General features: G+C 68.6%; 2 protein-coding genes across 2 annotated transcripts in view; one reads left to right on the top strand and one right to left on the bottom strand.

Moving 5' to 3' along the window:
• EMIHUDRAFT_199076 (hypothetical protein) overlaps window positions 1-896 on the top strand; it is a gene marked incomplete at both ends in the record, with an annotated part of 3125 nt that extends 2229 nt beyond the window's left edge. Inside the window, one exon of the mRNA XM_005757757.1 lies at window positions 542-896. Coding sequence (XP_005757814.1) covers window positions 542-896 — 355 coding nt within the window. The remainder of the gene's footprint in view (window positions 1-541) is intronic.
• Window positions 897-8113: 7217 nt separating this feature from the next.
• On the bottom strand, window positions 8114-9028 carry EMIHUDRAFT_433173 (hypothetical protein). Its single transcript, XM_005757756.1, has one exon. The coding sequence runs from the start codon at window positions 8875-8877 to the stop codon at window positions 8161-8163; it is 717 nt and encodes a 238-aa protein (XP_005757813.1). The 5' UTR covers window positions 8878-9028; the 3' UTR covers window positions 8114-8160.
• Window positions 9029-11140: the final 2112 nt, after the last annotated feature.

The following is an 11140-nucleotide window of genomic DNA, read 5'->3' as shown; positions in this document are numbered from 1 at the left end:
CGCCCTCGCCGCCACCGCCGCCAGCCCCGCCCTCGCCGCCGCCGTCGGCTTCGCCCGCGCCGCCGCCACCGCCAGCCCCGCCCTCGTCGCCGCCGTCGGCTTCGCCGTCGCCGCCGCCACCGCCGCCATCGGCTTCGCCGTCGCCGCCACCGCCGCCGCCCTCTGTGCCGCCGCCGTCGCCGCCGCTGCCGCCTTTGTCACCGCCGCCTGTGCTACCGCCCCCCTCTCCGCCGACGCCGCCGGCCATTCCACCTCCACCCTTCCCGCCTCTGCCGCCGCTGGTCTTACCGTCGCCGCCGCCGCCGCCGGCCTCGCCCCCGCCGCCGCCCAAGGTGGGCTGCACAAACCCCGCGGCGGACAACTACGACTCCCTCGCTGGGGTTGACGACGGCAGCTGCACGTTCACCGTGTACGGCTGCCTCGACAGGTCCTACCCAGCCCGTAGCACTCATTCCTTCGTAGCACTTGAGTCAACATGGTAGCGCGTAGCACTCGGTCGATCCGTGACGGAATGAATCACGACGTGGCTCTTGACTCGTAGCACCGCCCTGAACTTCTTCCCCGAGGCGGAGGCGGGGTGCGAGGCTGTTCCGATCTCGTACGCGGAGATCTCGTGCCCGTGCGTCGCCAACGTCTCCGGCTGCACGTCGCCCCTCGCCGTGAATTACAACTCGAACGCAACGGTGGATGACGGGACGTGCATCTTCCCCGACGGGTGCACCAACTCGACAGCCCTGAACTACAGCCCGAACGCGACGAACGACGACGGCTCGTGCATTCCAAACATCCGCGGCTGCACCGCGTCCTCCGCCGCCAACTACAACTCCCAGGCGACCGTCAACGACGGCTCGTGCGAGTTCCCCGTCTTTGGCTGCACGAATACAAGCGAGATGTAGCCGAGATCACGCGAGATTGGCCGAGAGTGCACTCTGGGGGGCGCGATGCTGCACCGCTGTCCTCGCCTGGAGCTTAGCCCGCGCCGTAGCCCTCCCGCAGTCAGTCAGTCAGTCAGACACACCTCCGAGCATGGAGGACGGGCCCACACGCGCACACACACACGCTGCACACGATTGGCTCGGGAGCCGACTCGAGGCACGCTGTCACCGGCCGCATCACTGGGTCCGGACTGCTGGACGCACAGATCACAGCACACAAGACAGCTCACGAGGTGGAGCCCTCCCGCAGGCACCGACAATTACCCTCCCCTACCCCACGGTACCCGAACCCACCCTCCCGAGCCCTCCCGCAGGCGCCGACAATTACAACTCGTTCGCGGACGTTGACGACGGGTCGTGCGCCTTCGAGGTGTACGGTTGCGTCTTCTCGCAGGCGCTGAACTATAACTCGGAGGCCACCGTGTACGACGGCTCGTGCGTGTTTGCAGTCCTCGGATGCCAAAATTCGTCGGCATCAAACTACCGGCCCGACGCGAACACGGACGACCCGCAGAACCCGTGCGTCTTCCTGGTGAAAGGCTGTGTCGACACGGCCGCCCTCAATTTTGACTCGGAGGCTCAGATCCTCGACGACTCGTGCGTCTACCCCGTGCCGGGCTGCCTGAACGCCACCGCCGTTAACTTCAATTCGGCGGCGAACGAGGACGACGGCTCCTGCGTGGAGGCGCGGCCCGGCTGCGAGGACCCGGCCGCGGACAACTACGACCCGCTCGCGAACGAGCCCAACCCGGACGCGCCGTGCGAGTACACCGTGGAGGGATGCACCAACTCGTCGGCCGTGAACTACAACTCGTTGGCCACCGTGCCCGACGACTCGTGCGTGCCGGAGATTCCTGGCTGCATGGCCTCCCTGGCCCTCAACTACCGTTCGTCGGCGAATCGAGACGACGGCTCGTGCGACTTTCCTACGTTTGGATGCACGAACTCGAGCGCCCTGAACTACCTCGCCGACGCCACCGCGGACGACGGTAGCTGCATCTTTCGCGTGCCCGGCTGCACGCGGCCCGGCGCGCTCAACTTCGACTCCGAGGCGACGGTGGACGACGGCAGCTGCGTGGACGCGGTGCTCGGGTGCACGGACGCCGCGGCGCTCAACTACCGCCCGCTGGCGAATCGAGACGACGACTCGTGCCTCTACTTTGGGTGCCCCAACCCGCGCGCCGACAATTACGACGACCGCACCAACGCCAACAACCAGTCCGTCGTCGTCGACACCAACGGCACCGCGTGCGACTTTCCCACGTTTGGATGCACGAACTCGAACGCGGCAAACTACATGCCGAACGCGACCTCCGACGATGGGTCCTGCTTCCGCTTCGCCTGCGCCCAGTCGGACGCCCCGAACTACGACGACACGTGCGGGGCCGCAGCAGGGCTACCTTGCCTCGACGACGGCTCTTGCCGGCCAAAGATTGTCGGCTGCTGCGTCTCGAACGCGAGCAACTTCTTGGCCAGTTCGACGGTCTGCGACGACAGCTTGTGCCGCTACCCGGGCTGCCTCGACCCCGCCGGTTGCGTCGACCCCACGAAATACGACAACTCGTGCCAATACGCGAATTACGACCCGGACGCCGACTTCAACGATGGCAGCTGCGTCGCGAGACCTCCCGCTCCGCCGTCGCTCCCATCGCCGCCGCTCGCCCCGCCGACCGAAGGCTGCTTGGACTCGATCGCCAAAAACTTCAACCCGGATGTCGACGTCAACAACGCCGCCCTCTGCAAGTACAACTTCGCGGACGGGGAGATCGCGGTGTTCGGCTACATCACGAACTGCGAGGTGTTCGTCGACCAGAATAGCGACCTCCTGCTCGACTCGAGCGTCAACGAGCTCGGCTTCCCCACCGAGCGGAGCGGCACGAGCAACTTCAACGGCGCCTTCTTTGTCGAGATTGGCGCTGCCGACGAGCTCGTGCGGGTGAAGCCGGCTGCGCTGGGTGACAATCCCGGCCGCTGCAGGGACAACCTAGCAAACAGGCCGCTCAACCTGCCCCTCGAGTCATCGCTCCTCATCGGAGAGGGTAGCATCAAGGGGGGTAATGGCGACAGGAGTAGAATCATCACGCCGCTCTCCGCGGCGTCGGCGCCGCTGCTGCGGCCCAACGCTACGAGCGTCGAGGTGGCGGACGCTTCGATGCTCACGTGCGAGAACCTGCTCCCGTGCGTCCCGTGCGAGTCGAGTGGCTCGTCACGGCCGTGCATCTCTGTGGAAGGCCCGCGCTGTGAAGGGCAGGCGCCGCCCTTCACAGGGTTAGGAATCGATGCTTGTCGCTTCCCGAACTCTAAGCAGCCGCAGCTGGTCAACGAGTTCGACGCGTTGCGCTTGTTGCTCGATGGGTCCACGGACTTGGCCGTCGTTGCGTGGCTCGCGACCCAGCGCAACGTCGACTTCATGCTCGGCGCCGGCTGCGCCTTCAGCGTCCTGAAGTGCGCCAGCGACGAGCTCTGCTGGCCTTCCTGTGCCTCCCTTTGTGAAGGCGTTGGCGTGGCCGCAAACTCGCTCGTGCAGGTGGGAGACGTGCTCTACCGCACCTTGGCCAACTTTACGACGCGCGGCTGGTTCGACGTGACCAGCAAGGCTGCCCTTGAGGACCTCTACACCGAGGCGGCCGAGGCGCTGAACACGCAGCCGTTCCTGAACGACATCATCGGCAACAGCTTCGCCAGGGGGTGCGCCGATAACAACGCAGATTTCTTCGACATGTTCGGCCTTGGCAGCGGGGGAGGAGGCAGGCGCGCGCTGCAAGCGACGGCCGGCTCGCCCGCGCAGGCGGCGGCTGGGCGAGAGAGTGAGGCGGCGGGCACAGGGGTAGCGTCCCTCGACGAGGTGCTCAGCCCCCTGCGCGCGCGCGCGAGACTCGGGGCGCCCGGCAAGCAGAGAGAGATCGCGACGCGCCGGCGCTTCGCCGAGGAGCCGGTGCCAAGGCCAGAAATCTCCACGGGCTGCACCGACTCGCTGGCGAGCAACTTTGACTCGGAGGCGGTCGCTTTCTCGGGGCGCTGCTGGTACGATGTCATCGGCTGCATGAACTCGACCGCGCTCAACTACAATCCGATTGCCAACGTTGAGGGGAGCTGCGTGCCGCGAGTGTCTGGCTGTATGGCGAGCTCGGCGGTCAACTTCGACGACACGGCCACAACAATGGAGGGCGCGGCTTGCACCTGGGCCATCCGCGGCTGCACCGACCCCGCCGCGCTCACCTTCGACCCGCTCGCTACCGAGCCCGACCCCGCCTTGTGCACGGCACCGGTGGTCGGCTGCGCCGACCCGCTCGCGACCAGCTACAGCGCGGCGGTGAACCTCCACAACAGCACCGCTTGCATCTACCCTGTGCGGGGTTGCACTGACTCGGCCTCGCAAAACTACGACCCGGCTGCCGAGGAGAACGACGGCTCGTGCGTGCGGCCTGGCTGTGCGTTCCCCTCGGCCGCGAATTTCGCGCCCGGCACGACCGTCTCTGAGCCGGATGAATGCGTTTGGTTGCCACACGGGTGCAGTGAAGAGCCTCGCGCTGCCAACTACGACCCCGACGCGCAGGGTGGCGGTGTGTGCTTTGTGCCGGGCTGCCGCGACCCCTCGGCACCAGATTTCGACTCGAGCGCCACCTTTGATGCCGGGTGCAAGCAGGTGGCCCGCGGCTGCACGGATGCTGCCGCATCCAACTACGCCCCGCGGGCGGAGAAGGACGACGGCAGTTGCCGCTACGGCGGCTGCAAAACGCCGACGGACCTTGCCTACAGCGCTGGCGCTCACTTCCACGACGAGAGCGCGTGCCGCGGGAGGGGGAACTGCACCGACTCGGGGGCCGCGAACTTTGGCGCGGCCGGGCAGGCGTGCCGGTTCGGCGGCTGCACCAACATGTCCGATCCAGCCTACAGCCCGGACGCGACCTTCGACGACGGCACGTGCGGCCTCTCACTGCGCGGCTGCACAAGCTCTTCCTCCGCGAACTTCGACGCGGCCGCCGCTGTGAGCGGCGGGGGTGCCTGTGTCCCAGTCTTCTGCGGCGAGCGGCACAGGCTCGTCGAGGCGGCGGGCCAGGGCGTCGCGTGCGTGCCGCACGTCTTTGGGTGCACCGACGAGCGAGCGGCCAATTTTGCCGCCTGGGCGACGGCCGACGACCGTTCGTGCGCCATCTTTGGCTGCACCGACACGCGCTCGCCTAGCTTTGACTCGGCGGCGACGGTCAGCGACGGCTTTTGCGGCGGCGGCGGCGGCCACGCTGCCGGCGAGGTCGTGGTCGGGTGCATGGCGCCGAGCGCGGTCAACTACAACTCAAACGCGACGCAGGGCGGCGCGCAGGATTGCGAATGGCCAAGGGGCGGTTGCACCGACTCCGCGTCGCCGACCTACCGCTCGTGGGCGACCGTCAACGACGGCTCATGCTACGTGCCCGGATGCACGCGGTCCAACGACCCGCGCTACAGCTCCAACGCCACCCAAGACGACGGGTCGTGCAGCTCGTACAGCGGCTGCACGAACCCGGCCGCCACGAACCACGACCGGCTCGCGCGCGACGACGACGGCTCGTGCCGGTTTGCGCCGCCGCCGAAACTGCCGCCCCCTCCGTTCGCGCCGGCGCCGCCCTCACCACCGCCGCCCCCGCCGCCGCCGCCGCCCCCATCGAGGCCGCCGCCGTCAGCGCCGCCGCCGCCCTCCCCGTCGCCGCCGCCGCCGTCACCGCCGCCGCCGCCGCCGTCGGCACCGCCGCCGCCGCCGCCGTCGGTGCCGCCGCCGCCCTCGCCGCCGCCGCCGCCCTCCTCGCCGCCGCCGACCTCCCCGTCCTCGCCGCCGCCGCCGCCGCTCCTCGAGCAGTACGCCGACATGTTGCGCGAGGTGGCCGACTCGGACACGCCGGCGGGCGTCGAGGCCCTTGTGATGCTCCTCACCCTCTCTGTCACCGTCTTGCTGCAGTTCCTCGCCGTGCGCTTCCCATCGCTCCGGCGGCCGAGGCTCGGCGCGGTGGCGCTGCCGCCGCTCGCCGCGCTCGAGATGGCGGCGCACGCCCTCTCGGTGCGCAGGCTGCTCTACGAGGCGGTCCGCCCCGCCCTCGTGGGCGCGGAGGACGAGGGCGGGGTGGGCGCCTCCTCGGCGGCGAGTGGCGTGTGGGCCGAATGGGGCGGCGCCATCGCAGCCGCGCTCGAGCGGCAGGCGGGCGAAGCCTTCTCCCTGCGCGCGGCGGCGGCCGATCCGGCGTCCTGCGCCCTGCTCATGGCGTCCTCCCTCGCGCTCGCCCTCCTCCTCGCCGCCCCCGCCGCTCTCGTCGCGGGCTGCCACTGGTTCGCTCGCGGGGCTCGTCCGGGACGCCTCTGGCTCGCCCGCGCGCGCCGCCCGCCGGCGCGCCGTACCGAGGGGCGGGTGCCGCGCCTCAACCTTGCGGCGGTCGCCGCGGGAGCGCCGGGCCATCCGCTGGGCGCTTCCGCGGCGGACCCTTCCGCGGCGGACCCTTCCGCTTCCGCGGCGGACCCGGGGGCCGCGCCCTCGCCGCGGTGGCTCGCCGTCCTCCTGGTCGGCCTGTCCCCCCTCAACCTCGACCTCCTCCGGCTACTGCGCTGGCCGGCGGCCGCGGGGGCTATGGCGGCCTCGTCGCCGCGGGCGGCTCGCTGCGGGGCCATGCGCGCGCCGCTCGACGCGCTCCCGTCGGCGGCGCTGGTCCTCCTCTGCGCCGGCTCGGCCGGCCTCCTCAGCGCGTCGCAGCTCGCCGTGCAGGGCCTGTACCGCGCTTCGCTGCCGCGCGACGCGCCGCCGACCCCCCTCATCCTGCAGGCGTCGCTCGCTCTCGCCGCGGCGGCGCTGCTCCTCCGCTTCGTCCGGCCGGCGCTGTTGCTGCTCTCGCACGTCTGGCGCGGCGGGCGGGGCGCGAACGCCGTCGCAGAGGAGGGCGGCAAGGCGGGCGGGGGCGGCAGCAGCGCCATCAGCCGCAGCAGCAGCCGCAGCAGCCACGCGTCGACCTCTTTCCGGGTGGAGCTCCGAGGGCGGGGTGCCGGGCAGGAGCGTAGCGGCCGCTCCTGGCGCTCTTCCTTTGGCCTGGCGGTTTGAGTGGGCCTCTGCGGCCAGCCTCCTCCGCCTCATGTCCCTGTCCTGCCCCTGTCGTGCCTGTCTGTGTCCCTGTGTCATGCCACTGTCGTGTCCGTGTCGTGTCACTGTTGACTCCGCCTCCACCTCCGCCTCTGAGAGAGAGAACTAGTGATGAGAGGGGGGGCGGAGAGGTGTGGGGAGATGCGTGGGGAGTGTTTAGTACATTTACAAGTCTTATATTAAAATGTCACAACTTCAAAAAGAAAAACACGTACATGAAAAAGAAAAACAAAAAACTCTTTCTTTTTTGACAGCTGCGTTTCAGATTTCGTGCTACGTGCTACGAAGCTGTGCCCCGGTGCTCTACCGCTCCCCAAGCGTATGGCCGCGGTGCTGTCACGGGCTGCCACTCCTAGTACCTTGCTGCTCGGTCGCGTTCAGTCTAGGTCGACACGCTACCCTGCCGTTCGGGCGCCGCTCATCGCTTCGCAGCGAGCCCGGGCTCTGTAAACATCTCCGTCGCGAGCTGCGCACGCCCCGCGGGTCCGTGTGACTGCAGCTGCATCTCCAAAACATCTCCCGCAGCTCAAAGCGATCTCGGCCTAATCTCCACGGCTCGAGATTGCACGAGATAAAAACGGCGCTCTCGAGGTGGTTCGCCAAGATCTGAATAGCGGAGCGCGTGGAGCGCGTGCTGCCGATGTGCACAGAGCCCGGGATGGCCAGCATCCGCCCTCGTGGTCGCAAACGGCGCCGGTCGGTGCGTGCGGCTCTGCGTCAACCAGTACGGAGCCCGAAATGCGTCCCAAAGTAAAAAAATCCGGCTTCCGCGCCTCTTCACTGCTCGCCGCCGCGCAGGCGCGTTCCGGGGGCCCAGTGGAGCATTTCATCTGTGGCGTCACCGGGGGGTTTTGACATAGTGGTGGAGAGAGATTAGGGTGCCACCCTGCGAACCCGGCTAGAGCCCATGGTAGGCCAGAGGGGTCAGATGAAAATATGCCCGGAACAACCACAAAGCGCACTGCAATGACTGTACTAATGCCGGGGATCACACTGCTATACTCCTTATCCTCCAGACATGTCTCTGACTAAAGATACACGAGCACGAAGTCGCGAAATTTCGCGCTCTGGCAGCGGCCGCGCAGTGTGAGCACCCCCTGCCGTGACCCCACCGTGGCGCACCGCCCACTACGAGGTGTCAGCCCGTGCGCGCTTTGCCGCGCGTGCCGCCGCGCCGCGCCGCGCCAGCTCCGGCTTGGCGAAGCGCCAGCCGAGGTGCTTCTCCTTGCGCCACGAGTCCTCGACCAAGACGGTCCAGGTGAACGACTCATCCTCGTCGTAGCGGCTGTCCTTCGGCCACTTGATGCGCACCGCGCCCCACGCAAGGACCGTCTTGCACTGCGGCGTGCGCTTCGTAGTCGTGCCGTCGGCAATCTCGACCACCTCGCCCTCCGCCCAGATGTAGTGGGTCTTGTAGCCGCGCTTCTTCGCCTGGTCCGGCACGCGATACGGCCAGCGCACCTCGAGGTGGACGTTGAGCAAGCTGGCAAAATCTGGAGGGCGCTCGGGCTGCGCGTCGGCGACGTGGTCGATCTCGCCCGCCTCCTCCAGCCGGTCGCGCTCGTCCTCGGCCGCCTCGCGCAGCTCATCGGGCGTGAGCTCCTCGCGCGCCGCCATCAGCACCTCGGCCTGCGCAGTGGGCGTGCCGAGCTGCTTGAAGGTCTTACGCCTGACGACGGGCGGCGGCGCCACGTCGGGGAGCTCGTCGTTCTCGCGCAGGTCGCGCTCGTGCTCGATCAGCTCCTTGAGGTGGCCCGTGAGCTCCTCGACGGTGCCGACGTACTCGTCCGTGCTGGAAGACCAGCGCGCCGCGAACTCGACCCACTGCAACCCGCGCGTGCGCATCTCGATCTGCTCTCGCAGCCAATCCAGCTTGGCCTGATTAGCCGTACAGCCCGATCGGCAGGCCGGGGCGCGGCACGCGCAGATGCTCCGCAGGCCCGCGTTCAGCTGCGCGACGGATCGCACGCCCCGCTCCTGCCAGCGCTCAAAGAAGGACATGCCGTACGCCCACTCCGTGACCAGCGCCTTCAGCTCCTCCTGCGACGCCGTCTTGGCCTTCGCCTTAACATACGCGGCGTACTGGGCGTTATCCGCGCGGTCGACGGCGCGCGACGGGCGCTGCGCCAGGCGAGCCCACTCCACCAGAGCGTGTTGCTCTTGCCACGGTAGCTCGTGAAAGTAGCCCAGCGACGCGTCGGGCGACGGCGCGTCGAGCGCCTTGCGGTGGCGCACCGCGTCGCCCGTCGCAAACGACTTCATCCGCGCCGCGTGTGCGAGCGCAGACGCCGCCTCGCGCGAGCAGCCCTCGTTCCGCTTGAGCGAGCGGTCAAAGGTGCCGAAGACCGACTCCGAGAAGCGGTCGTTGGTGTTCTCGCAGCCGATGGTGTCGGCGTGCGCGCGGCCGACCTTGGCGGCACAGAGCGCGCCGTCTTGCGACGTTAAATAGGAGGGGAGAACTGTGCGCTCGTCGTGCATCTTCCGCAAGCCTGCCCGCGCCTGCACCTGCAAGTACTCGATCGTGGTAGCACGCGTCCGCATACGCGTCTCGTCCGTCGGCTCGAGGATGGCGCGGCGCGCGAGCTGGTAGACCAGGTGCCGCGTGCTGCCGTCGGGCGACATCACCGTCTCCTCCTCATACGTGTACTTGAGGTAGGCGGCGAACGCGGGCTGCGTGTCCGCGATCGGCTTCCAGAAGGTGTCCCACGTGCGGGGGTTGAGCAGCACCGAGCCGTCGGACGCGGCGCGAGTGTAGAGCTCCTCGACGCGCTCGAGCACCTGGTCGCCCATAGAGTACGGCGACCAGTTGACCAGCTTGGAGCCGTTTCCGGCGAGCCAGCGCCACGGCCGCGCGATCAGGAGGTCGATGGCAGCGTTAGCGCGCATCATCGCCACGTACTCCATGGCACAGTGCGTCACGTAGATGAAGTCCTCAAGCGTGTTCGAGTGCGACTTGGAGAAGACGCGCGGGTGCAGCCAGGCGATCACGAACAACACGTTGACGTACATGGGCACGGAAGCGTCATAGTCGAGGTCCTGTCGCCCGCCCTCGGCGCGCTCGAACAGCATCATGAAAGCCTTCGGGTGGGCGTCGCGCATGGCCTCGGCGAACTCCTTCCCCTTCCCCTTGTGGTAGCGGCCGCCGTGGTGCAGCTCCTTGTAGTCGGCGCGAAGCACGGCGTCAAAGTCGGTAGTCATGCGCTCGTACGCGGCGAAGGTTTCGAGCTCCTCCTTTAGCGCCTCCTTCACGTGAGCCGACTGCGCCGTCGACTGCGCCTTGAGGACTATGTTCCGGATGTGGTGCCAGCAGTGGGTCGCGTGCGCGGTGATGGCGGTCGCCTGCTCCGCCTCGGAGAGCGCCGCCCACGCCGCCGGGTCATACTTGGCCTTGACCTGCCGCGCAACCTCGGTGATGAGGAGCCCGGTCGTCTTCCGCGCGCACGAGCACGTGTCCGAGATGAAAGCGCCGCCGCCGCCGAGCCGCTGCAGCCCGCACAGCTCCGGGTCCGGACCGGTCCAGGCGTGGTCGGGGTGCAGCCTCCTGCACGTGTCGCGCCAGCCCGTCAGGTGCTGCCGCAAGCGAGCGAAGCACTTGCTCTCGATCCCCGACGCGCAAAGCTCGGCGGTGCCGCCGCCCGTGCAGTAGGCCGCGCGCAGAATGATCACCTGCAGCGCCGCGCCCGGCGTCGGCTCGACGAGGACGCTCGTCACCATAGACGGGTCCTGGAATTTCGTGGTCTCGTCAAAGCCGAGTTGCCGCACGCGATGCGCCGCAGCCACACGCCGCGCCGCCATCGCCTCTTCGACGAGGCGCAGCTCGAAGCGCATTTCGCGAATGCTGCTGACGGTCGGCTCGACCGGCGCGAGCCAGGGCGCCGCACGCTTTACTACAGCGACGATCGCCTTGCCGCAGGCGGAGGCGGGCGTGCCCAGCGCGAGCAGCACGTAGACCGTGACGCGGTGTGTCCAGTGCAACATCGCCCGGCCGCGTCCCGCGCCAGCGCCGCGCCGCGCGTCCCACGTCGGCATCTCGCGCACGCGCTTGTGCGACTCGCGCTCCGCCTCCCTCTCCGCCCCTGTGCCGCGGTTCTCCTCGACCAGGTCGTCG

The sequence above is a fragment of the Emiliania huxleyi genome (assembly GCF_000372725.1).
Source record: "Emiliania huxleyi CCMP1516 unplaced genomic scaffold EMIHUscaffold_9, whole genome shotgun sequence".
Classification (NCBI taxonomy): Eukaryota; Haptophyta; order Isochrysidales; family Noelaerhabdaceae; genus Emiliania; species Emiliania huxleyi.
The sequence above is the reverse complement of the archived record's forward strand: the minus strand, read 5'-3'. Positions and strand labels throughout refer to the sequence as shown.